At 46.5% G+C, this 26405-nt stretch overlaps 1 protein-coding gene across 1 annotated transcript in view; it reads left to right on the forward strand.

The window, feature by feature from the left end:
• The first annotated feature begins 4551 nt into the window (after positions 1-4551).
• NOD1 (nucleotide-binding oligomerization domain containing 1) overlaps positions 4552-26405 on the forward strand; it is a 35855-nt gene continuing 14001 nt past the window's right edge. The window contains exons 1-8 of the mRNA XM_006903117.1: positions 4552-4752; positions 6148-6322; positions 9870-11688; positions 13625-13708; positions 19046-19129; positions 20214-20297; positions 24283-24366; positions 25291-25374. Of these exons, the coding sequence (XP_006903179.1) occupies positions 4552-4752; positions 6148-6322; positions 9870-11688; positions 13625-13708; positions 19046-19129; positions 20214-20297; positions 24283-24366; positions 25291-25374 (2615 nt within the window). The remainder of the gene's footprint in view (positions 4753-6147; positions 6323-9869; positions 11689-13624; positions 13709-19045; positions 19130-20213; positions 20298-24282; positions 24367-25290; positions 25375-26405) is intronic.

Genomic DNA, 26405 nt, shown 5'->3' on the forward strand with positions numbered 1-26405 from the left:
TGGGTTACATCTCAAGGTCAAGAAAACAAAAATCCTTACCAATGGGCAACATCAAGATAGAGGGAGGAAAGATAGGAGTTGTCAATGATTTAATCTAGTTTAGATCCATAATCTCTTAGTAATAACAGTCAGGAAATCAAAACGTGTTGCAATACGAAAGTCTGCAGTTAGGGACGTCTCCAAAATGCTGAAGAGCAAGGATATCAGTTTAAAGACGAAGGTATGCCTGACCCAGTCTATGGTCTTTTCAATTACTTGCTATACATCTGAGAGTTGGAAACATTAATAAAAATCACAAAAGAGTTGATGCTTTTGAGTTTTGATGCTAGAAAAGGGCACTGAATAGCCCATGGATTATCAAGAGAACAGACAAATATGACTTGGAGAGGGTGCAACTGGGGTGCTCCTTAAAGAGAAGGATGGTGAAATATCATCTCACCTACTTTGGGCATTCTTTTAGAAAGTGTCAGTCCTTGAAAATGGCATCATGCTTAGAGGAGTGAAGGGTCAGCGAAGGAGGGCAAGACCCTAATGAGATGCATTGACACAATGACTGTACCGGTGGACTCAAGTGTGTCAGAGATGATGAGGATGGCACAGGACAGGGCAGGGTTCATATCTGTCATTCATAGGATCTCTATGAGTTGTACACTCGATAGCGCCTAACAACAACAAACTGTAAGAGAATACATCTCTGTTTGTTTAGCCATTCACTTGTGGTATCTCTGTTATAGCGACACTAGATATCAAAGAAGGATGATTAGAAAGGAAGCCACGGAAGGATCGTTGGTGCTGTGGTGGTGATAGGAAAGCAAGTCAGTTCAATTTGAGAGATCTCAGATCAATGCCAGGGTATCTCCCCAAATATCTTGGTCCCCTGCTCCTGCCCAAGTGGAAAGTTTGGCACAAGCATGAGACTTGGGGGGATTCCCAGGTCATTCACACACCGGGTTCCTAGGCAGCTCTTCCCCTCTGCTGCCCCACTTTGCTCTCTTCCCGATCTTGTTCCTCCTTCATTCCCCAGGGTGGTTGTCTGGAACAGACTTTTCAGGGGCCATGAAGGAACCAGGGAAGGACCACAGCACAACCCAGGCCAGGCAGTAATGACCAGGACATCCTTGTCCTTGGTGCCTTCCCCGGCTCTCACCCTAAGACAACTCATGCCTGCTGTCACTTTCCTCTGCCTACTTGTTGCAAAAAAATATCGGAAAATATCATTAATATCACACACAAGTAAAGTCTTGCAGAAGATCATCCCAAAAAGGGCTGGCACAATACATCAACAAAGAACTGCCAACATTCAAGCTGGATTTAGAAGAGGCTGTGGATGGATCTTGGCTGAGGCAGAGAATACCAGAAGAATTTTTTTTGTGTTTTTTATAGACTCTTCAAAGACATTTGACTGTGATGATCATAGCAACTTATGGCTAACATTGAGAAGACTGGGGTTCCTAGAACACTTGTGCTCACATGAAACCTATACATAAGAGGCTGTTGTTGGAATAGAGCAAGAAGATGCTGCATAGTTTAAAATTAAGAAAGGTGTGCATCAGGGATATATCCTTTCTCCATATCTATTCACTCTGTATGCAGAGCAAATCATTCCAGAGGCTAGACTTTATGAAGAAGAGTCAACATTGGAGGAAGGCTCATCAACAAACTGTAGTATGCAGATAACACAACTTTGCTTGCCAAAAATGAGGAGGACCTGAGGTGCTTATTGCAGAAGAGCAAAAATTACAATATCAAAGACTTCTAACATCAAGAAAACAAAAATTCTCACCACTAGGCCAAGAGACAACATCATGATAGATGGAGAGAAAATTCAACTAGTTAATTATTTCATCTTACTTGGATCCACGATCAACATCCATGGCAACAGCAGTCAGGAAATCAAAAGACATGTTTAATTGGGGGAGTGTCTGCTCTCACAGACTTCGCCAAGGTCCAGTTTAAAGAATAAAAATAAAATAATAATGGAAAAATAAAAGTGTGTCTGATTCAAGCCATAGTCTTCTCAGTTGCATTAGAAAGTTGGACACTGACTAAGGATGATAGTAGGATAATTGATGCCTCTGTTGTGGTGTTGGAAAAGAGAACTGACCATCCCATGGGCTGCCAAGAGAACCAACAAGCTTGTCGTGGAGAAGGTGCAGCCAGGGTACTCTGTCTCACATAATTTGAGCATGTTGTTAAGAGAGGCCAATCCTTGGAAAAAGACATTATACTTTGGAAAGGTCAATGAAAGAGAGAAAGACCCTCCATGAGATGGATCAGTACAGTGGCAAGAGCAGTGGGCTCAGGTGTATTGGGGTGGTGAAAAGGGCTCAGGATGGGGACTCTTTGAATTGCTGCTGACTTGATGGCACCTAACAACAGCAGCTTGTAGCTTGGATCTTCTCTCCCCAACAAGACTCGCCCAGAGCTCTTCTGCTTTAAATCAGACACTCTCTTCTTGTGGGAAACACAGAAACCTCCAACTCCATCAAAATTATGTGCAAAGCAATCTGTTTTTCTACCTCTATTCTATTTTAACATCTAGGCATGCTTAATGGGGGGGAAAAGAGTTGACTATTTGTGGATGCTTTGTCTAGAGAGGCAGCCTAAAAGAAGCTTTTTTTTTTGAAAGTCAAATAGTAAAACATAGATTTATTAGAAAATTAAATCCCCAAAGGGCTGGACCTCCCTCCTTAGAACATGAAGGGCTGGCCTACAAGCCACTTTTAAATCGTGTTTTTCTTATAATACATCTCAGATATAAAGAACTTCAATATTTTTCTTTTCTTTTCTTTTTTAAAAAATTGTAATAAATATCTCAACTCAAAAACTCACTACTATGCAACAATGAATGTATAGAAATCCAAAATCTCTGTAAATATTCATTAAAATTAAATTTAAAAAAACACCTCACTGCTGTTGAGTCAGAACTAACTCCTGGCTGATCCTATAACAGGTTTTCAGTGGTTAGAAATCTCGTGAAAGGAGACTGTCTTTCTCCCAAGGACCAGCTGGTGGATTCGAACTCTCAGTGAGGTGTGGCCTTTTGGGTGGGCAGCACAACTCCCTCCGGACTATGCTACCAGAGCTCCTTGTAGTAAACAAAACCTTTGCATTTTAACCATCTATCTCTATATGCACAAGTCAGCAGCCCTGATTATGTTTATCATGATGACCTCAGATGCTTTTTTAAAATAATTTCTTTGAATTGTGATTTTAATTAAAGGTTACAAAAGAGTTAGATTTTCATTCATTCATTATTGCATGGTTTTACCCCCTCTCCCTCCTTTTTTTTTTTAATAGTCAGTCATTACTGCACAATTACCTCCCTCCCTCCGCTGTGTCCTCTTTGCAGTGAACCTCTTATTCTGGGCTGTTGTCATACATAGAATGCCTAATCATCTATTCCTTTTAAAACAGTTCTTTCCTTCATCTGTTCCAATGCAATGTTCATTATCCACTCTTAGTCATATTCTCCCAAACCCTCATGTCAGAACTGCTTTATAATAGTGGTTCTATGCAGTATTTGTCCTTTTGTGATTGAAATCTTTCACTCAGCATAATATCCTGCAGGGTCACCCATGTTATGTAATGTTTTAGGATTTCATTGTTTTTCAGTGCTGCTTCTGCATAGTATCCATTGTATGAATATACCATCATTTTTTTTCTATTAATTTGTGGATAGGCACTTGGGTTGCTTCCATCTCTTTGCTATTGTAAATAATGCAGCAATAAACATGAGTGTGAATGTATCTGTTTGTATGGAAGTTATGGTGTCTCTAGGATATATTCCCAGTAGTGGAATTGCTGGGTTAAATGGTATTTCTATTTCCAACTTTTTGAGAAAGCGCTGAACTGCCTTCCATAGTGGCTGTACCATTTTACACTTCGACCAGCAGTGAATTACAGTTACTATCTCTCTACAATCTTACCAGCATTTATTGTTTGCTGCTCTGTTGAACTTTGCTGTTGTTACTGGGGGGAGATGGTATCTCATAGTTGTTTTGATTTGCATCTCTCTTAGAACTAGGGATTTTGAACACTTCTTCATATGTTTGTTCACCGTCTGAATGTCTTCTTTGGTGAAGTGTCTGTTCATATCCTGTGCCCATTTTGTGATTGGATTGCTTATCTTTTTCGTGTTGAGGTGCTGAAGTAATCTATAAATTTTAGATATGAGTCCCTTTACAGATACATCATTATCAATTTTTTTTCCAGTCTGTGGTTTTCCTTTTTACCCTGCTTGAGAGATTTTTGATGTGTATGAGGATTTGATTCTTAGAAAGTACCATTTATCTATTTTATTCTTTCCTGGTTGTAGGTGACCTCAGATGATTTCTTAATCATGATCCCTCCTGCTCTTAGTAGAAACATCCTAGGATACTGCGGGAGGGGAGATGGGAAAATTCTTCCAGTGACCTTGATTTTGATGGTGAGTTTTCTCCTCAGATTTTGCACTGAGGGTCAGGAGCCCTGGGTCCTGGTTTCCCTTGGCCAGGAAGACAGATGCAGCTGGAGATGAATGTGGGGGAGTAGCAGCTTGCTGCTTTCACCATGGAGAAGCTGGCCTGGAATGAGATGGGAATAGCCCAGCCCGAGTCTCCCTCCCACATTAAATTGCTCGTAATCAACCGGGAGCTTCTGGTCACCCACATCCGCAACACGCAGTGCCTGCTGGACAACCTGCTGAAGAATGACTACTTCTCGGAGGAAGACGTGGAGATCGTGCGTGCCTGCCCCACCCAGCCTGACAAGGTACCCAGAGTATGGTAGTAGAAGAGGGTGGGATGCTTTGGCTCACATGGCAACCTTATACAAATTCACTTTAAATTAGGAGAGAAAAAGGAAGCAAGCAGGAAACAGAAGCAATGATGTTTACTTAGTGTCTTTGGAGAACTGCTTCTTGCTGAGGAAACTTGGAGAACGAGTCTAGTGCTGCCTCTGGAATGGCCCTGGGCCCACAATAAAGAATAGTTTATGCTCCACTTGTGGGGTGTCTTTATAGCCCTTACCTCCACTTGGCTTGTGTCCTCTTTGGAAAAAAGGCATTTGTAAGACTAGAGAAGTCTTCCATGGTAGAGGAATGGCTTGTCACATAATAATAAGCCTCTTTTGTGAGGTGGCCAGCTGAGGGTCAGGGCAGAGGGGAAAGTTCTGTGCTTTGGTCTCTTGATTGGTTTTCTATGTTTTAAATTAACAGCAATGCCCTTTTAAATATAAAGCGTCTTGGAGGATTTGCTATCCTCTTGCAGTGTGATCCAGCATCCCACCTCGATACCCTGGTTGTGGCTGTGTACCATTGGGTAGGGACTAACTCATAGCTGTCCCTCCAGCGGGGTCTCAGAGGCAGTTAATCCCAAAGGAAGGTATGGTCCCTCTTTCTCCCACAGAACAGCTGGTGGATTTGAACCCTTGACCTTTTGGTTAGCAGTACAGTACGTTACACACCGTATCACTGGAGGTTTTTAATCACTAGGTGACAGTAAAACTAGTCTCTGACAGCAACCCCCACCTTCCCAGTACCAGCCCACTGGGAGATGGTTCTGACTCAGCCATCCAACCTCTGGCTTCTGGCTATAAATCTTGATGGAGGAGACTGTTCATATTTCTCCCAAGAATCACCTGGTAAATTTGAACCACCAACCCTTTGGTTAGCAACGTCACACATTATGCACCCCCCAACAGCACTCTTTAAAATTAATCCCTCTGTGGTTGACTCCACGTGTGTCTGAGGTGAACTGTGCTCCTTGAAAGTTTTCATCTCTCAGAAGCAAATCACCAGCTTTCTGGTTAGTAGCTGAGCGTGTGTACCAGAGTCTCCTGGACGGCAGTAGTGTAAGATGAAGAGGGAAAACCAGTTAAGAGAGGATTCTGTTGTGGACACACTGCCTCTAGTTGTGAGTCTTACCTTGCATTTTATTTGCAGGCTCATGGAAGCCTCCTGGTTTCTTAGAGCCACATGGGTTTATTTCCAAGGTGGTCGGTGTCATAGATCCTGGAACTCCACCCCGGACACTCTCACATCAGTTGCAGAATGTCTGAGCTAATGGTTGTAGCAAGATCCCAGGGCCGTGCCTCATGCTCACCTGGGCCCTTCCTGTGGGAGGCTGATATTAGTGCCAGCTCATGTCCTGCTTGTGTCATCAACAGGTCCGCAAACTCCTGGACCTGGTGCAGAGCAAGGGTGAGGAGGTGTGCGAGTTCCTCCTCTATGTGCTGCAGCGACTCGAGGACGCATACGTGGACCTCAGGCCTTGGCTGTCGGAGATCGGCTTCTCCCCTTCCCAGCTCATTCAGAGCAGAGTTGTGGTCAACACCGACCCAGGTATGGTCAGCTCCTGGCCCAGGGGTTTGGAAATGCTAACATCGCTATAGTGCCAGCCCAGCTCTGACAATGGCATGGTCGACCCTAACTGGTACCCCAGGGCTCCACCTCAGGTCTCCATCTCCAGGCTCCATCTCAGGGCCTCACCATAGGGCCTCATCTCAGGATCCCACCCCAGGATCTCACCTCAGGGCTCCACCTTTGGGCTTCATTTCAGGGCTTCACCTTAGGACCCCACCTCAAGGCCTCACCTTAGGGCCTCATCTTAGGATCCCACCTCAGGGAGGTGCTGTCTTCATTTTGGAAGGAACAGATGATCTGTGTCTCCCAAGCACGGTCCAGGTGGCTGTACTTGAATTGGCCACCTGTAGCAGTCTCATTCCATGGAAGTGTGGTTACAGCCCCAAATCTGACCACTTGTTTACTCCTTATTTGAGTATCAGTGGCGATTTTAAATGGTTGTACAAATTCAAGGCCAGATTTTTTTTTTCTTTTTAAATAAGCAAAGTACTCTTTCCACTTTGGGTGTCTATCATCTTTCCACTTTGGGCGTCTATCATTCCTTATATCTAAAGCATCTTGGGATCCTAGTGAATTACTGGCCAGGTCAGCAAGCATTTATAGTGCACCTACTATGTGCCAAAGCTCTGCACAGGTGCCATGGATACAGTGGTGAGTAGGCTTCTGTCCTGCTCTCTTGCCCTCAGGGAGCTCAGAGGCTGAAGCAGGGGAGCACACTGACTAAGTAATCACACAAATATCTAATTTCAAATGGTGATAGAGGACAAGAGCAATTTTGGGACCTGTGGGAGCATATATTCCATCCAGATAATCCATTTTGCACTTTCTACTTTGAAACATTCACAGGCAACATGCCAGCTACCACATTCAAAACTCTGATCCCCCCCCCCACCTCAGGTGCATAATATTTAAGATACTGTTGGCTTAGTGGGAAAGGAGTTGTGCTGCCAACCCAAAGGAATGTGGTTCGAGTCCTCCAGCTGCTTTGAGGGAGAAGGATGGGTATTCTCCTTCTGTGTGACTTACTACATCTGAAAACTCCCTTCAGGGTCCAGCTGTGAGTTGGTTTCTGACAACAACTATTTCATAATATGGCATATTTAAATTTTTTTAACTTTCTTGTTGAAAATACACACAGTGAAGCACACATCAATTCAATAATTTCTACATGTTCTCGTCAATGATGTTGATCACGTTCTTTGACCTGTGCGACCACTCCCACCTTCCATTTCGGAATTGTTCTGCTCCTTTTAATGTAGCCTCACTGGCCCCTGGGTTCACTGGCTGACCTTTGAAATTGGTCTTGCCAGTTGGATCCCATGCACATAGTTCTTTAAAGGGCACTCACTCATTGCCATTGAGTCAGAACTGACTCATGGCTGCCCTTTTGTGGATTTTCAGAGGCTGTGGCTCCCCCAAGAGGAGCCTGCCCATCTTTCTCCCGAAGAGCAGGAAGAGCAGCTCGTGGATTCAAACTGCCAGAGAGGCCACTGGGTTAGCAGCACAATTCCCTCTCGACTATGCCACCAGAGCTACTTAGACTAGATGAGCTCCCCAAACTCTCCTGAACCACCTCTAAATGTCAAACCCAAAAGCCCCCCTGAAGTCTTAGAGCTAGATGGTAATTTTGGTAGTAAAAGGTCTACCAAACTCTGATTTTTTAAAAAATACAGTTTGACCTTGAAAACCAAAGTGAAAGATAATGTCAAGGTAGTCAGGATTACACTTAGGCGAACCACCAGGAGAGTCAGGGACAGGTCTGCTTCTGTGACCCCCCAGAGCCAGTCAGGCACCAGGGGCCACACTTTTGCATCTTCCTGCTCTTACTTCACCTTCCAGCCTCCTCCTTTTTTGTCTCCTATAAAAATTCAAAACATTGCTGTAGTGAGGATATCTTAGAAGAGGCATCTCTGTTTGTTTCTTGCCCAGCTTTAAAGTCACTGCATAAAAAGACTGGTGTAAAAGATGACTTAATCTGTGCCCCCACCGACTCCTTGTGCAGAAAAGGCAAAGTTTGAGACAGAAAGCAAGTGAGGAGCTTCCTAGCATGACAGCAGAGATTGACTAAAAAAGGACCCTAAGGAATTTATGGGGCAGGGAGGATGGTGACATCATTGCACAGCTGGGTTGTGGTGATAAGATGTTTGCACAACTTTTGATAAATTTGCTGAAAATACTGACTCATTAAAACTCATTGCTGTCGAGTCAGAGTCGACTCATAGCTGACCCTTCAGTGGGTTTTTGGAGGCTGGGATTGTACCTGAGGAGATTGTTGATCTTTCTGCCGCAGAACAGAACCGCCAGAGAGGCACCACCTTGGGGTTAGCAACACAACCCTCTCCGGACTGCGCCACAGTATACAAACAACACTGATGCATCTAAATTATGCTTCAGTGAAGCTATAAGATATCTGTAATTCACTTTACAATGTTTAAACACATCCTCAAATTGAACTAAGTTGATATGAATGGATTATAGGTCCATTTCTAGAAGTGTACTTTGTCAAAAAAAACTGCTGTTGTTTTAACTATTATGGTTAGAATCCAGAGTGCCATTTTAGAGGAATTTAGGGAATTTTTTTGTTTGGGGAGGAGCCCCCACCTATTTGTATGCATCTGTTTCCAAGGCTCAGGTCTGCTGAGAGCACAGCATCCATGTAAACATGGCTGAGCGCCCACCATGATGGGCCTTCCGGGGCTCACTCAGGGTTCACTCAGGGTTCAGTCCTCCTGAGGGCCTCTCCCCAGGAATAAGAACTAGGGTTCCCTATGGTAGAGTAAGGCTGGTTTCCATGTTCATCTACCCCGTTGTGGTGTTTCAGAAGGGTAATAGTTCCATTATAACACGGAGTGATGATAAACAGGCATGGTTTTGGCATCCCCTTTCACGTTTGTGCTAACAGCTAATGCTTCAAGGAGAAGAAAGGCCAGGGTATTTTCTGTGTCACTGTTTGGTGCCATCAAGTCAGCTCTGACTCAGCGACCCCAGCCTCCCCATAACAGAACACCAGCCTTATCTGCTGCTGGGCTTAAACCCACTGTTGCAGCCCTTGGGCTGGGCTATACTGCTTGAGCAGGCCTGGAGGAAGGGTGAGGGCAGAACCAGCAGCCATCCCAGGTGGCCACCACATTTGAGGGGGCTGCCTTTTGCGCCTGCAAGTCACAGGCAGTCTGGGACAGAGGAAAAGGGAGGCAGGGCCCCGTGAGCTGAGTGGGGGATTGACTCTGTGGCAATGGCTTTGGTATTTTGGGGGTCTCAGGTCCCAGTTGAAGTCTGCCACCTTCTGGTGATTAAAGGGAAGCGAGACCGAGAGATTGAAGCTGTAGGACCTTAAGTGGAGGGCCTGCGTCTGAGGAGCTGTTTGTTGCAATGGGGCCTCTGAGTTCAGGCTGTGGGTTTTGTCAGTGTGGTTAGCCGCTTCTCTCTGTCTGATCCTGTTTGATGCAGTTCCCTCCTCTGTGTCTACCCCCCATCCCTGGCCCCTCCCCTGACCACCTCTCTCCATCCCCCCCTGCCGCGCCCCTAGTGAGCAGATACACCCAGAAGCTGCGCCATCACCTGGGCTGCGACTCCAAGTTTATCCTGTGCTATGGGCAGAAAGAGGAGCTGCTGCTGGAGGAGGTGTACATGGACACGGACATGGAGCTCGTTGACTTCAGCAACGAGAGCCTGGGCCTCCTGGGCAGCCTGGCCGGCCTCCTGGACCACTCCACGGGCCTTCTCAACGAGCAGGGCGAGACAGTGTTCGTGTCGGGTAGTGCGGGCGTGGGCAAGACCATGCTGCTGCAGCGCCTGCAGGGCCTGTGGGCCTCCGGCCAGCTGGGCGCGGGCGTCAAGTTCTTCTTCCACTTCCGCTGCCGCATGTTCAGCTGCTTCAAGGAGAGCGATGCGCTGTGTCTGCAGGACCTGCTCTTCAAGCACTACTGCTACCCGGAGCAGGACCCAGAGGAGGTGTTCGCCTTCCTGCTGCGCTTCCCGCACAAGGCGCTCTTCACCTTCGACGGCCTGGACGAACTGCACTCGGACTTCGACTTGAGCAGCGCGCTGGACACCTGCTCCCCGCTGGAGCCCGCGCATCCACTGGTCCTGCTGGCCAGCTTGCTCAGCGGGAAGCTGCTCAAGGGCGCCACCAAGCTGCTCACGGCGCGCACGGGCATCGAGATCCCGAGGCAGCTCTTGCGGAAGAAGGTGGTCCTCCGCGGCTTCTCGCCCAGCCACCTGCGCGCCTACGCCCGGCACCTGTTCCCGGAGCGCGCGCTGCAGACGCGCCTGCTGGAGCAGCTGGAAGCCAACCCCAACCTCTTCAGCCTGTGCGCTGTGCCCCTGTTCTGCTGGATCATCTTCCGCTGCTTCCAGCACTTCCACGCCGCCTTCGACGACGCTCCGCAGCTGCCCGATTGCACGGTGACGCTGACTGACATCTTCCTCCTGGCCACTGAGGTCCACCTCAACAGGACGCAGCCCACGAGCCTGGTGCAGCGCAACACGCGGAGCCAGGCCGAGGCCTTCCGCTCGGGCCTGGGCACCCTGCGCGCGCTGGGCCGGCTGGCCCACTGGGGCATGGAGCGTAGCCTGTTTGTTTTCAGCCAGGATCAGGTGCAGGCCTCGGAGCTGCAGGAGGCAGACCTGCAGCTGGGCTTCCTCCGGTCAGTGCCAGAGCCTGGAGGGGAGCAGCCGTCCAGTGAGTTCTTCCACATCACCCTCCAGGCCTTCTTTACCGCCTTTTTCCTAGTGGTGGACGACAGGGTGGGCATGAAGGACCTGCTCAGGTTCTTCCAGGAGTGGACACCTCCAGGGAAGGCGGCAGTGCCCTCCTGCTTCCCCTTCTTCCTTCCCGCACAATGTCTGAGGAGCACTAGCTTGCCACGGGAAGACCCTTTCAAGAACAAGGACCACTTTCACTTCACCAACCTCTTCCTGTGTGGGCTGTTGTCCAAAGCCAAACACAAACTGTTGGGGCACCTGGTGCCCAGGGCCGTGCTCAGGAGAAAGCGCAAGGCCCTATGCGCACACCTGTTTGCCAGCCTCAAGTCCTACTTGAAGAGCTTGCCCCGAGTTCACACTGGGGAGCACAACCAGGTGCAGGCCATGCCCACCTTCATCTGGATGCTGCGCTGCATCTACGAGACCCAGAGTGAGAAGGTGGGGCAGCTGGCAGCCAGGGGCATCTGTGCCGACTACCTCAAGCTGACCTACTGTAACGCCTGCTCGGCGGACTGCAGTGCCCTGGCCTTCGTCCTGCACCACTTCCCCAAGCGTCTGGCCCTCGACCTGGACAACAACAATCTCAACGACTATGGTGTGCGGGAGCTGCAGCCCTGCTTTAGCCGCCTAACTGTGGTCAGGTGAGGCCCCCACCCAGCTGCAGACAGGTGGACGGTGGGCAGGCCAGACTGGGGCTCCAGAATGGGCCTTGAGGACTTCAGCTCATCCGCCACCCATTGTCCTGGGGTGCATGGCCCCAGGTCTGGGAATAGCCACACCTTTTCTCTTTCAGGGTGGCAGAAAGCCTCTCTGAAGTTCAACAGAGCTAGATAAGCACCAGCTGAGCACCCTTGGGCAAGTTGCTTAACTTGTCTCCATCTGGCTAAAGTAGATGGTTATAACAACTACCAACATTTCTTAAGAATAGAGGAAGTGCCTTACACATATTACCTCATTTAATTCTTAACGATCCTAAGGCATGTTATTTTGTCTGCAGATGCACATAGGAGTTAGTAACTCTCTCAAGGTCCCACGGTGGGAGTTGAGTGGAACCGGAGTGCATAGAGATGCCTGCCTTTCTGTGCACCGTCAAGCTGCCCATTAAAAGGTTTGCATGGATGAAACCATGCAGAAAAAACCCATAGCTTGTACTAATTGGCACTGGGTACACTCTGCAGCCATCAAAGCTGCGTGGCCAGGGGTTCTGAGGAAAATGCCAACACTGGGTCTTTCGCCTCCCTGGTGATTTAGATGTGAGAAAGAGCAGTACTTGCGTCTATTGATGCTTCCTGTGTAAAAGAAATGTTGGTGGCACTACCAGGGCTTAAATTCACCCTCACCTGATTTGAGTTTCCCCAGGAGCTGTGCCCCTTGTGTTGGCCAGGCAGTGTGTTGCTTGTGTGGGGATGGGGGAATGTTGAGAACGGAAGGCTGCCCTTGGTGGAAATTGCAAGTCTGTTCTCTGCCCTCTAGGAGCCACCCTCCCTCTTGCTGAGGCCTCGGGAGGTTTCCTTTAGGGGGGCCTCCTTCTGCTTTGTTGTAAAACAGAGATTCCAGGTCACTGTGGTGGCCCAACCCATCCACCTTCCATCTTGGGCCTCCTAAGGGTAGCAAGATCAGTTTGGGCTGAAGGTTAAAACAATAAAACAAACCCTGTTATCAAGTTGATTCCCATTGTCCCACAGAGTTCCCAAACTCTTAAATCTTTGTGGACACCAAAGGCCTCATCTTTCTCCCTGGGAACAGCTGGTCAGTTTGAAACGCAGCCTTTTTTTTTTCTTTTTAGCAACCAGACGCCTTTCTCACAGCTCCTAACACTTCATTCCAGCTGGAACTAGAACCCCAAAGCCCTGCTTCAGGAGGCCACTGCCCTTATGCTTATCTCTCCCTTCTACAGATTTCGAAGGTGGGCGGCTCTGAGCTAGCAGACGTGCTCTGTGGCTCTCAGGGGTCCAGGCCTCTCTTGCTGGATGCTGTGCCCTCCCACTGCCTGCCATGCACCTCCAGCCATCAGCCTTCTCTGGGAGACCTGTAGTGGTTGGGGTGGGTCAGGTCTTGTGGAGACACTGGGTGGCACAAAGGGCTTGCAGTCAGCTGCTAGTCTTAAGGTCAGTGATTTAAACCCGCTTAGTGGCTCCCAGGAAGAAAGGCCTTGCAATCAACTCCCATAAAAAATACAGGCAAGAGACCCTGTAGGGATGTCAGGTTTTTGCTCAGCAGTCACTGGCACCATCACTCATGTGCAAACATGGGACCCAGTGCCCATCCCCTGCAGTGAGAACCATGTAAAGGGTCTGATTGACCCATGTGGTGCTCACAAATGCAGGATTCAGCACGGTTGCTGACTTTCCGGTGTGTCCCTTCTTGCCCTGATGGAGGAACGGGTGCTAGGTGACCTGCTGGCCCTATAGCGGTCAGCCTCATTTGGGGCAATCTCACTACCATTAGAGCGCCTCTCACAGTAGGTGCAGCTGCCTGAAAACCCTTCAAGCCTGTGTGCTTCTGAATCTTTGCAGAATAAGAGCTCTTTCATAACCAGCAGCTACTGCAAGCTGCTGCTCTTCTGTTGTGTTTCAGACTCAGCGTGAACCAGATCACTGACAGTGGAGTGAAGGTGCTATATGAAGAGCTGACCAAATACAAAATCCTAACGTATCTGGGGTATGTATTTCTCAGGAATACAGAGGCAGTACAGAACAGCAGTGGGCGGCTCTTTGGGTGGGTGGGTGAAACTGCTGGCCCACATCACAGGGAAGAGCCCGGTGCTGGGATTGAGGAGTCTTGGGCTCAGCTCTCAGCCTCATCACTATTTGAACAAGTTGCAAAACATGGCTGTGTCTTTGCCTCCTCACCTGAAAAACTGAAAATGTAGTAAAAACCCTTGCTGCCACAGTCAACTTGGGGCACTCAGCTCATTGCCATCAAGTCAGGACTGGTTCAAAGCTGGCCCTCCAGCAGGTTTTCAGAGGCTGTCAATCGCACGGGAGGAGAATGCTCATCCTTTACCCAGAACTTTTCTCCCTGTGTGACTTCTTCTCAGTGGACAGTGGTGGTTCCGTGGTGGAATCCTCATCTTCCGTGTGGGAGAATTGGGTTCTGTTCTGGCTGGTGCTCTGCCAGTCAGCCGTCTGTCATTAGAGGCTTGTGTGTTGCTATGATGGCATTCACCATCAAAAGTGTAAGAAGAGCTTCGAGGCAGAGAGACTGGTGATCTACTCCTGAAAGTCTCCAGTAGAAAACCTCTGGGTCATGGTCGTCCCTGCTCTAACTATTCATGGGCATGGCACAGGGTTAGGCAGTGTTTTGTTCTGTTGCCACAAGTCAGGGTCTGATATGACAGCAGCAAACAACAACAGCAGTTTTTCCCCAACTGGTTTTACCAGGGCATTGGGGGAAGAAACGAGGGGGTATATGTTGTTGCTGTTGTTATGTACTGTCAAGTTGGAACTGACTCAGCTGACCCTCCAGTGAACTTTCAGACACTGTAGATCACATGGGAGGAGATTGCCCATCTTTGTTCCAAGGAGCAGCTGGTGGATAAGAACTTCAAATCTGTCGGTTGGCAACACAACTGTTTACCACTAAGCAGGACATTAGAGCTCCCCAGAGAAATGTATGTAGTTGATATTGTGTGCTGTTGAGTTGAACTGACTCATAGCTGACCCTCCAGCGGGTTTTCAGAGGCAGTAAATTGCACAGGAGACTGCCCATCCTTTGCCCTCTGCAGCTAGTGGATTCAAACCACTTGCCTTTGAGATTCCAGATCAGCCTCTTGACACAAGAGCCCTCAACACATTTTATTTTTTGTAAGTTTTAATATTTTCATATTGAAAAGTAAAAAAGGAGAGAAAGATGAAAATGTATAGGGGATCTATTTTATGCACATTAGAACAGTGTGTTGTGTTTTCCTAATATGGGTTTCTAGGCCCTCATCCAGAACTCTGAGGATAGACATGAATCAGACCACAGTGAATATACTCTACAGTATGCAGTATGGCCACTGTGGGGCCTTAGACAATAGTCCATCAAAAAAAAGTTTCTTCATCATAATGTGTGCATTGTCACAGTGCAATAAATAAATACCATAAACAGTACCACACCACTTTCCGGAAGAGTTAGGAAAACTTAGATTCTCAGAGCCTTGTGGGTTTTGGAGTATGAGAAAACCAGCCACTTGGTAGTCGTTGGGTGTTCTTTGTAAACATCACAATTCAAAGTTATCACCTCTTTATGTTGCTGTTGTTGTGTGCCATTGAGTCAGAACAGAGCCATAGCTGACCCTCAGTAAGTTTTAAGAAACATTAAGTCACAAGTTTTTCCTTATTCATTGTCCATTTTTTACACGCATTTGAAGCAATTGAAGATACCATGATGTGAGACACGTGTACTTTAGTCTTGAAATGGAATCTTTGCTCTTTTGCACTTTAAGGAGATCTTGTATAGCACAGTTTCCCAATGCAATACCTCATTTCTTGAAGTATCTTCATATCTTGACTCCTTTCCCCATGGATTTTGATTGTAGGTCCAAGTGAAATTAAACCATTGACAACTCCAGTCTCTTCTCTGTTCTAATAATTTTGTCTCTTGGTCCAGTTAGGAGGACTTTTGTTTTCCTGATGCTGAGGTATAATCCATACTGAAGGCTATATTCTTTGATCGTTTTCAATAATATGAATTACTCATTTCATACTTTCTGAAGCATGTTAGGTATTCTTCAAACAGAAAGCTGGGGCTTCTTTGGGCTCAGTGTTTGAAATGAGGATATTTAATAGGAAGGAAATGACCCCAGGATCCATTTGGCTCTGCTGTCCTGATGACCATAAAAAATGCTTGAAAACCTTAGCAAGAGGCATTTAGTTCATACTTTGAACTCTATCTTACCTTACGGTTGAATCAATTGCATCAAGTGGTAAGACAACTAAAATGTAGACTCTGAGAAAGGGTCCAGCATTCAGAGAGAAACTTCCCAGCCTCCATCCAACTCCCTGATACTAACTGACTGGAAGAAATCCATATTTTTTTCCCATTCCAAAAAGGGGTGACCCAACAGAATGTGGAAATTATCAAACAATATCATTGATCTCACACATAAGCAACATCCTGCTGAAGATTATCCCAAAACGACTGAACAGTACCTTGACAGAGAACTGCCAGAAATACAGGTTGTGTTTAGAGGAGGCCATGGCACCAGAGACATTATTGCCAACTTCAGCTAGATCTTGGCTGAGAGCAGAGTACCAAAGGAATTTCTATCTGTGTTCATTGACTATGTAAAGGCATTTGACTGTGGATTACAACAAATTGTGGCTGACTCTGAGAAGAATGTGAATCCCAGAACACTTGATGGTGCTCACTCATGCGAAACCAATAGTTGGACCAGGAGGTAGTCATCAGAACATAGCAAGGAAATACTGAATGGTTCAAAATCAAGAAAGGAGTGCATCAGGGAGGCATCCTGTCTTCATACCTTTTCAATCTGTATGCAAAACAGATCATTCAAGAGGCTGGACTTTATGAGGATTGTGGCATCAGGATTGGAGGAAGATTCATCAACATCCTGTGATATTCAGATGACATAACTTTGTTTGCAGAAACTGAGGAGGACCTGAAGTGTTTTCTGAGGAGGTCAAGGACCGCAGTCTTTAATATGGATTAAAGTCAACATCAAGAAGACAAAGATTCTCACCTCTGGGCCAACTGACAGCACCATGATGGATGGAGAAAAGATTGAGGTTGTTAATAATTTTGGCTAGCTCAGCTCCCCAGTCAACATTCTTGGCACCAGCAGTCAGGAATCCAGAGGATGAATTGTTCTAGGAGAGGCTACTGTCAGGGACCTTTAAAAAGTGCTGAAGAGCAATGATGACAATCTGGAGACTAAGGTCTACCTGATTCAATCTTTGCAATTACTTGCTATGCATCAGAAAGCTGGTCAGTGAATAAGCATGACAGAAGAATTGATGCTTTTCAGTTGTGGTGCTGGAGAAGAGTATTGAACATACCATGGACTGCCAAGAGAAAAAGCAGATTTATTCTAGAGAGAGTGAAACCAGCCAGGCTTCTTGGAGGCAAGGATTTTGAAGCTCCATCTCATATATTTTGGGCATGTGGCCAGGAAGGACCAGTCTTTGGAGAAGGACATCATGCTTGGAAGGGTGGTGGGATAGGATAGCACAGGAAAGGAAGACCCCAGAGGAGGTAGACTGATACAGTAACTGGGACAATGGGGGTAGGCGTGTCAGAGACAGTGAGACAGACTGCAGGGTTCCGAGCTGTTGTACATAGGGTTGCTATGAGTCACATGCAACTCAATGGCACATAACCACCACCACCACCCATCACCTGCCATTTCATGAACACTTACTTCTGTTTGGGCCATCACATATAATCATAAAAAGAATTCCTCAGATAAAACTCTTTGAGAGCCCTGTGATTTGATTGTTGTCGTTAAGTGTGGTTGAGTCAAGTTGCTATGACTCTTAGCAGCCTGGTGAACAGTGGATCTGTACCCCGCCCTGTCCAACACCACCCTCCTCACCTCTGCTATGGCTGAGCCTACGGATACAGTCACCGTGTCAGTGCATCTCACAGCGGTCTCCCCTCCTTCTCTGACCCTCCACCTTTCCAAGTAATTTTCCAAAGGACTGGCCCCTCCTAACAACATGATTTGATTATTCCATCTGAAATCTGGATGGCAAAACTGAGGCACGGAGAAGTTAAGTAGCTTGTCCAGGATCAGAATGCTGGGGAAGGTGGGGGAACTAGTGTGTGAGGCCTCAGAGCTCCAAACCCTTGTTTTCATGTGCCTATTCTTTCTCTTTCCAACCCAGACTTTGAAACTCTTCAAAAGTACCTGATCACATCTTAGAAAAATTTGAGGAATGTCTATCTGTGTTTCATTGACTATGTGAAGGCATTTGACTGTGTGGATCACAACAAACTGTGGCTGACTCTGAGAAGAATGGGAATCCCAGAACACTTGATTGTGTTAATGCGAAACCTATACTTGGATCAGTAGGCAGTCATCAGAACAGAGCAAGGAAACACTTCAAGGTTCAAAATTGGGAAGGGTGTATGCCAGGGTTGTGTCCTATCTCCATACCTTTTCAATCTCTATGCAGAACAGATTATCCGGGGGGCTGGGCTCTATGAGGAGAAATAGGGCATCAGGATTGGAGGAAAATTCATCAACAATCTGCGTTATGCAGATGACACAACCCAGCTTGCTGAAACTGAGGAGGACCTGAAGCACTTCCTGCAGAAGGTCAAGTATTGCAGCCTTCAATATGGATTGAGGCTCAGTATCAAGAAAATAGATTCTCACCACTGGGCCAACTGGCAGCATCAGGATGGATGGTGAAGAGACTGAGATTGTTAACAGCTTTAGTTTGCTTGGCTCCACAGTCAACACTCATGGCACTAGCAGCCAGAAAATGAAAAGACGTATTGAAATGGGAAAGCCTTCTGTTAGGGACCTCTCCAAAGTACTGAAGAGCAATGGTGTCACTCTGGAGACTAAGATGCTTTGCAATCACTTGCTATGCGTCAGCTGACCAATGACTAGGGAGGATAGAAGGATAATTGATGCCTTTGAATTATGGTGTTGGAGAAGAGTATTTAATATACCATGGACTGCTAAGAAAATGAACAGGTTCAACCTAGAGAGGGTTAAACCAGGCTGCTCCTTGGAGGCAAGGATTCTGAAGCTTTGTCTGACATACTTTGGACATGTTGCAAGGAGGGACCAGTCCTTGGCCAGGAATGTCATGCTTGGGAGGGTGGAGGGACAGCACAGGAGAGGAAGACCCTCGATGAGATGGATTGATTCAGTGACTGGGGTAATCGGAGTAGGTGTGTCAGAGACAGTGAGATTAGCACAGGATTTAGGGCTGTTGTTCATAGGGTCGCTATGAGTCACAGGAAACTTGGCTGGCACATATCAACAACAACAAATGACATCTATAGTTGTATTGTCTAATGCCTGTATTTCTCTTGTAGCTTATACAACAACCAGATCACTGATGTGGGTGCGAAGTATGTCGCCAGGATGCTGGATGAATGCCAAAGCATCACACACCTAAAGTAAGTGGGGTGGGGTGGGCCGCTTCCTCACTTGCTGCCAGTCTCCTTGGCTTGCCTTAGCCACCTCTCCAGTATTCAAAGAATGAATGTCACATAAATAACTTGCACCCTAAAATCTTCTGCTTGCCCTAAAACCACTGCCATCGAGCTTCCAACTCATGGTGACCTCCGTTGGATTTCTACATTGTAGATCTTAGCAGAAGGACTTCTTGTTGTTGTTGTTATTGTGTGCTATCGAGTTGTAATTGGTCCATAGCAGACCTTCCAGTAGGTTGTTAGAAGCTGTAAATCACATGCAGGGAGATTACTGATTTTTCTCCCATGAAGCAGCTGATGGATTTGAACCATGTGCCTGTGAGCTGACAGTGCAAATCCTTACCACTAGGCCATCAGAGAAACTGCCTTGTGTTCCTCTCACGGAGTAACCAGTGGATTTGAGCTGCTGACCTTTTAGTTGACAGTCCAGCGATTAACATACTCTGCCACCAGGGCTCCTTCTGCTTACCTTGGGGGAGTGGAAGGGTGAACTGGCCACATGGAAAAATCATGACCCTGACAAGGCTTGGTTTGGGAGCAAGGCTTGAGTTTGGTAGGGGGAAGGCACTTTGAGTTCACAAAACTCATGACAAGGAGACAAGGGTACGACTCTCCCTGTTTCTTGAGAAGCCAAAGAAGAGGTCATCCTTGCCCTGTCTGCTGTTAGGCATAGGCTTGAGCCTCTCCTTTCCGTGGAAACCTCCAGCATGGAGAGTTGGCTTGGTCCACCTTGGACCTGTGGAAAGGAGGGGCCCTCCGAGGTCCTTCAGAGAACTCTAGGACGTGCTAGAGCCCCTGAATATCTTCAGAAATCGTAGATCATCTGGGGAGGTACCGCCCTGACAGGCTTCCTCAGCTTCTGGTAGTCGGAAAGCCAGGACATGACTGTTGACTTTCATTGCATGGGCGCTCCACATGGGAGACCACAGATCCACAGGGTCAGAAGGGACTCTTGCCCTGGGCAGGTGGGGGCCTGTTGTTAGAGCCCCCTCACACTGGAAGTAGACCACCACCACCATCACCACCACCTACCTGACTCTCTTTGCAGGATAGGAAAAAACAAAATAACTAGTGAAGGAGGCAAGTGTCTCGCCCTGGCGGTGAAGAACAGCAGATCAATCTTTGATGTTGGGTGAGTAGAAGCCAGTGCACACATCTGTGGGCTCCGTGTACATGGGGCCAGTGGTGGTGGTTTTTAAGCCATCAGCAGAATGGTGGGACAAGCAGTGGGCGGACAACTGCAGAACTTTCAGATCAGAGACCCGGCTTTTATGGAGGAAACCTTGTGGGAAATCTCAGGATCTTTGGAAACTGCAGTTGTGCAGGCTTCTGTTTAACTCAGGAGACAGTCAGTGTTACCACCAATAGCACTCAGAAGGGGGTCCTAGTCCTGTGGACAGAGCAGGGAGAGGGGTTCCATGTCTGAGTGTTCATAAGATACCAATATTTTAAGAATATGTCTTACCAATATTTTAAGAATATGTCTATGGAAGCTTCTTAAAGCTTTTCATAATGTGTATTTTTAATATGATCATAAAAATGCAATGTTATCTGGAAACTAGAAAATATGAAAATAAAACAGAAGTCCATCTCATCTGCAGTCATAATTGTTAACATTTGAAGACAATGTAACTCAGCCTCTTCTCTCTTCTCTATTCTGGCCTTTCTTTTGCCTCATTTAAAAAAATATATTAGAGTTCAAAGTATATACTGAATTTTATCCTACCCTGGTTTTTTGGGGGGGGGTTTGTTTTTTTATTTATGTCATTAAAATTTCGATGCCATACAATTATATAATTGTTACTGGTGTATGCCGTTGAGTTAGAAATGACCCAAAGACGATTCTCCAGCAGATTTTCAGAGGCAGTTACTTGTTCGGGAGGAGATTGCCCATCCTTCCCCTACAGAGCAGCTGATGGATTCGAACCATGTGCCTTCAGGATTGCAGCTCATCCTTTTACCACTAGGCAATCAGAGTTCTCTACTCTATGGTATATATAGTACATACACCTTTTAAGTGAAATATTGAAAACTATTACATTGATTTGCTGGTGGTTCCAGCAGGTCATACAAGGCTGTTTGTAGGCAGGTAATGTGCTTGGGGACTTGATTTCCTGGTGCTGTTAGGCTCAGCTTAAGGGAAGGTTCTCTTTCAGGGGACTCTGAGGGGAGACCTGTCCCTTTCAGCTTCTGTCCTAGCCACACTCCTCGGGTTCTTGGCACCCTCCATGTGGCATCTGTCTAGCCTCATTTGTGCTTGCTTTCCTCTGTGACTATCCTGTTCCTTAAATTCAGACCTATGCTAATGTTGCATGATTAACGTTGCAAAGTAGATTCTATTCATCTGTGGGATTTCATCTAGTTTATGTTAAGGTTCCTTCACATATTGTGTTGTTGTTGGGTGCCATCAACTTGACTACAACGCTTAGTGGCCCTGTGAAAATAGATTGAACCTTGCTTACCTTCAACACTCTGTCTGATATGCCCATTGTAACTTGTTGCAGTCTTGTTGAGAGTCTTTTTCTCCCCTGACCCTCCACCTTTCTCAGCATAATGTGCTTTTCCAGTGACTGGCCCCCAAAATATGTGAGATGAAGTGTCATCACTAAGGAACACCCTAAGTGCCCCTCCTCCAAAACAAAAGAGATTTGTTTGTTTTTACTCAGTCCATGAGATAGTCAATACTCTCCTCCAACACTACAATTCAAAGGCATCCGTTCTTCTGTGGTCTTCTTATTTATTGCCCAACTTTCAGGTGCATAGGAAGCAGCTGAAAAGACTATGACTTGCAGCAGGCACACCTTGGTCTTTAAACTGACACCTTTGCTCTTTAGCACTTACAAGAGGTCCTGGATGGCAGATTTTCCCAATGCAGCATGTCTTTTCATTTCTTGACTGCTGTTATTACCATGGGTATTGATTCTGAAATTCAAGTAAAATGAAATCTTTGACATCGCCAATATTTTCTCTATAATTTGATTATGTTGCATATTGGTCTAAGACTTTTGTTGTTGTTGATGGTGGTGAGGATTTTGTTTTCTTGGTGTTGAAATGCAATCCATGTTGAAGGCTGTAGACTTTGATCTTCTTTATTAAGTGCTTCAGGCATTCTTCACTTTCAGCAATGAAGTTGCTTCATCTGCCTAATGCAGGTTGTTGAAGAATCTTCCTCCAATTCTGAAGGCATGGTCTTCTTATATAATCCTGCTTCTAAAATTATTTGCTCAGCATACAGATTGAATAGATAGAGAGAAAGGATAAAATTGACTAAGATAGGATAAGACTTAAACTAAGATGTGGGATTGGTCATCCACTTCTGAAACAGCCAGCCTTCGAAAACCCTGTGAGTAATGGAAGCACATTGTTGGCTATAGTGCTGGAAGGCATTTTGAGGGGGACATAATTTGACCCATATCACTTGGTGAGAGTATGTTGCTAAGGCAGCTATAGTTCTGCTGCAAGCAGGCCAGGGAAGCTTGCTTTCTTTGCATGTACTAATTTATTTAATCCTCTTAAATCACTCTACCAGGGAATACTCTTAGTCTCATTTTACAGATGGGAAAATTAAGACTCAAGAAGTTATCTAAAGAACAGCTATTTCATAAAATACTATATATCTATAGCATGGGAGAGTCTAGACAGCATTATGCTGAGTGAACTAATTTGGTCATATAAGGACAAATACCGCATGAGCCATTATTGTAGAAATGGAAGGATAGCTATTTAGATGTGTATGAATATCCAAAAGGGGGGGGGCGGGAAGAAGAGAGGGTGGAAAAAGGGGGAGGGTGGGAGTCACTAGGGCAGCAGAGTTTAGTGGGTGGATGAGGGTGGTGAAGGAATAGGAAAGATTCCATAGGGACTTGAAGAGACAGGATGGTAATAAACATAAATTAATAGTGACCAGTTACATGAAACACAGCATGTATGAATGGTTGCATGAAGCACAATGTGAATGAAGAATTGTGTAGAACACAGTGTACATGAATGAAACACAATGGAAGCAACAATTTAAAAATTTTGAAAAACAAACAAAAAGGTAGGTATCTAATTTGCTAATGTCACACAGGATGTGAGCCCTGTAGTCTAGCTGCAGTCCAGTACACCACATGGGCTTAGTCAGATCCTCTCAGATTATCAGCTTGAGTGAGAGTACAGCTGTCATTTCACCTCCTTCCCACTCAAGATTGCAGCCTCGGTTGATATCATCCTCCTTGCATAAAGGAGACACGTTGCTAAGGTTTCTAAGTGCACTAACTTCTCTTTGCTTCCATGCCTTTGAGTTGTGATGATGGAGGGAGAGAACTGAATGTCCCAAAGACCCGCGAAAGAACAAACACCTCTGTCCTGGAGAAAGTGCAAGCGGAGTGCTCCTTAGAGGCACTGGTGGTGAAGCTTCATCTCACATACTTGGACATGTTGCTAGAAGAGGCTGTTCTTTGGGAAAGGACGTCATGTTGAAAAAGGTCAGCGAAAGACAGGAAGACCCTCAATGAAATGGATTGACACCATGACTACAGCAGTGGGCTCACGTGTGTCAGAGATGATGAGGATGGCACAGGATAGGACAGGGTCCAGAAGGGTTGTTCACAGGGTCTCTGAGTCGGAGTCAATTCAGCAGCACATAACAGCGACATCATTGCTTCATGGGCACTGTGGACTGCATCCTTAAAAAGGGCTGTGATTCCATTGAGTGAAGGTAACTGATGCTGGGGATCCAGCATCCACACAGGGCCTGTTTCCAGGCTGATCCCCTCTTCGTTCTCACCAGGTGAAGCCTAAGTAGTTTCTTTCTGGAGCTAGTCCCAAGCTTGGCGTCTCTGACTCAAAATTTCCCAAAAGCTCAGGGCTGGTCTCTGATGATGTAACTTGCCCATCAACTTCTGTTCACTAGGCTTCTACTACTCTCTTCTTCCATTTCCCTTGGCATTTGAAACCATTCTGCAGCCCCCACGCAGGGGAAGGAATTCGTCTTTGGGCCACCATTGCAGGGACCAAGCAGAGCATCTCCCTGCTGAGGAAACCTTCCAGCCTTGCCCCTGGCAGAAAATGAGGGCTAAGAGTTGCATATTATTTTGGGAGGGAACTTAACTTTCACTGTCTTGCCCTGCCTTCAGGATGTGGGGCAATAAAATCGGAGATGAAGGAGCAAAGGCCTTCGCAGAGGCTCTGAGGAACCACCCCAGCTTGACCAACCTGAGGTAACTTCCAAGATGTGCTGTCTCCAGGGAACTTTCTAGACGGAGCATGACCAACATGGCCACTGTGTAGTTCTCTTCCTTTGCCCATAGGGGAACCAAGGGGAAAAAAAGGATTGATGCTTGGTTTTCTTGGAAGCTAGGTGTGGGGAATTTATGTGTGTGTGTGTTTTTTTAATTAACTATTATTGAATAAGATGCATATGGTATAAAGTACTTTACTCTTGAATGTTTAGCTCAGTTAATATTACTTAGGTACACACCAATGTAATCCAACACCCTCATTAACACATTGCCACAAATGATGGCTATAGCCGCCCCGCACATTTTAATTAATAAAAAAAGGAACATCATTCGTATGGCAGTCATAAACAGTTGGGCGGGAAAAAGTGTTTCTAAGCGTGGTTGTCAATTTAAAATTGTGCGGCAGCGTGTTAAGATATAGAACATGTCCAGTCTCTACTTCCTACTTTGTCGCTTCCTTTGAGTAATGAGAAAGAATTCCCGAGTCCAGATAAAACTGGAAGGGACACTTGCTGGCAAGTCCCTGCCTGGTCTTCACTGTCATAATGTCCTGGGCATGCTGTCCTTAGTGTTCTTTTTGACTACATCCCTCCTGTCACCAAAAAGGAATCCAGGACGGGCCCTTCTTTATAGGAAGAGAAGGAGTTTTCTTGGCTCCAGCCTCTCCTTATGTAAAAATGTGAGGAACTCAGCCCTGTCCCCAGCACGTGGCCAGGGCTCCTGTGTTCTGTCCTCTGCTGTGAGCATGGCTTCCGCAGCTACAAGGCCTAGGAGCCACTGATGTGACCAAACACTTCTGTTTCCTGTCACATGTCAGTCCGGGCAGGCTGAGTCCTCCCAGCTTGAGGCTTCAGCTGAGTGGAGAGTGTCTGTAATAATCTACCTCAAGTGTTTCCTTTCTAGTCTCGCATTCAACGGCATCTCCACAGAAGGAGGAAAGAGCCTGGCTCGGGCCCTGCAGCAGAACACGTGTCTGAGGATATTCTGGTAATGCTCAGAGCTGCTTTGAAGGGTTGGGCCTCAGGAGTGGGTCCAGCAACTGCACACTGCCCCAAATCTTGAAAACAAAGGCTCACTTTCAATTGGAAAGGCTCTAGGTCTTTCTCCAAAGTTAGTCCAATAACTTGATTTTCTTATTAAAAAAAATACTTTGGAAATGTCGTTAGGAGAGACCAGTCCTTGGAAAAAAGACGTCATTCTTGGAAATGTGGAAGGTCAGCAAAAGAGCAGAAGACCCTCAACAAAATGAATGAGCACAATGGCTAACAAATGGCCACAGTATATCCAAGATGATGAAGATGGTGCTGGATAGGGCAAGGTTCAGATCTGTTGTTCCTAGGGTTGCTATGAGTTATAGTTGAGTGACAGCTCCTAACAAAACAACATTGTTTCTGTTGAGCATCTTATGAGCTGTACCGATCCTATAAGACAGAGTACAAGTACTTGCATAGGGTTTTCAAGGCCGTAAAGCCTTAGGGGAGCAGGCTGCCACCCCTTTATCCTGAAGTGCCGTGCACCCTTTCTCATTGCTGTGGAGTAGCACCAGCTCAGAGCTGACCCTCCAGCAGGTTTTCAGGGGCTGTAAACTGCATGGAGGAGACTTGCTCTTCTTTCTCCTGGGGAACTGCTGGTGGATTTGAACCACTTGTCTGGGCTGGCAGTGCAGCTCCTTAACACCAGGCCGCCAGAGCTCCTAATGGGTGTGTACCACCTGCCTTTCAGTTAGCAGCCCAGCACCTTGACTCAGGCCACCCGAGCGCCTCTAATTTCCTACTGGAGAAGAACATGACCCTTTCCAGAATCACCATCAGGTATGTTGTTGTTATGTGCCATCGAGTCATTTCCGACTCATAGCGACACTATGCACAACAGCCCTAAACCCTGCTCTATCCTGCGCCAACCGCACTGCCTCTGACACACCCATACCGATTACTCCAGGCACTGAATCAATCCATCTCATAGAGGGTCTTTCCCCTCCTGCGCTGTCCCTCCACCCTCCCAAGCATGATGTCCCTCCC

The sequence above is a fragment of the Elephantulus edwardii genome, unplaced genomic scaffold (genome assembly GCF_000299155.1).
Source record: "Elephantulus edwardii isolate Elephantulus edwardi_28Jun2011 unplaced genomic scaffold, EleEdw1.0 scaffold00511, whole genome shotgun sequence".
Taxonomy (NCBI): domain Eukaryota; kingdom Metazoa; phylum Chordata; class Mammalia; order Macroscelidea; family Macroscelididae; genus Elephantulus; species Elephantulus edwardii.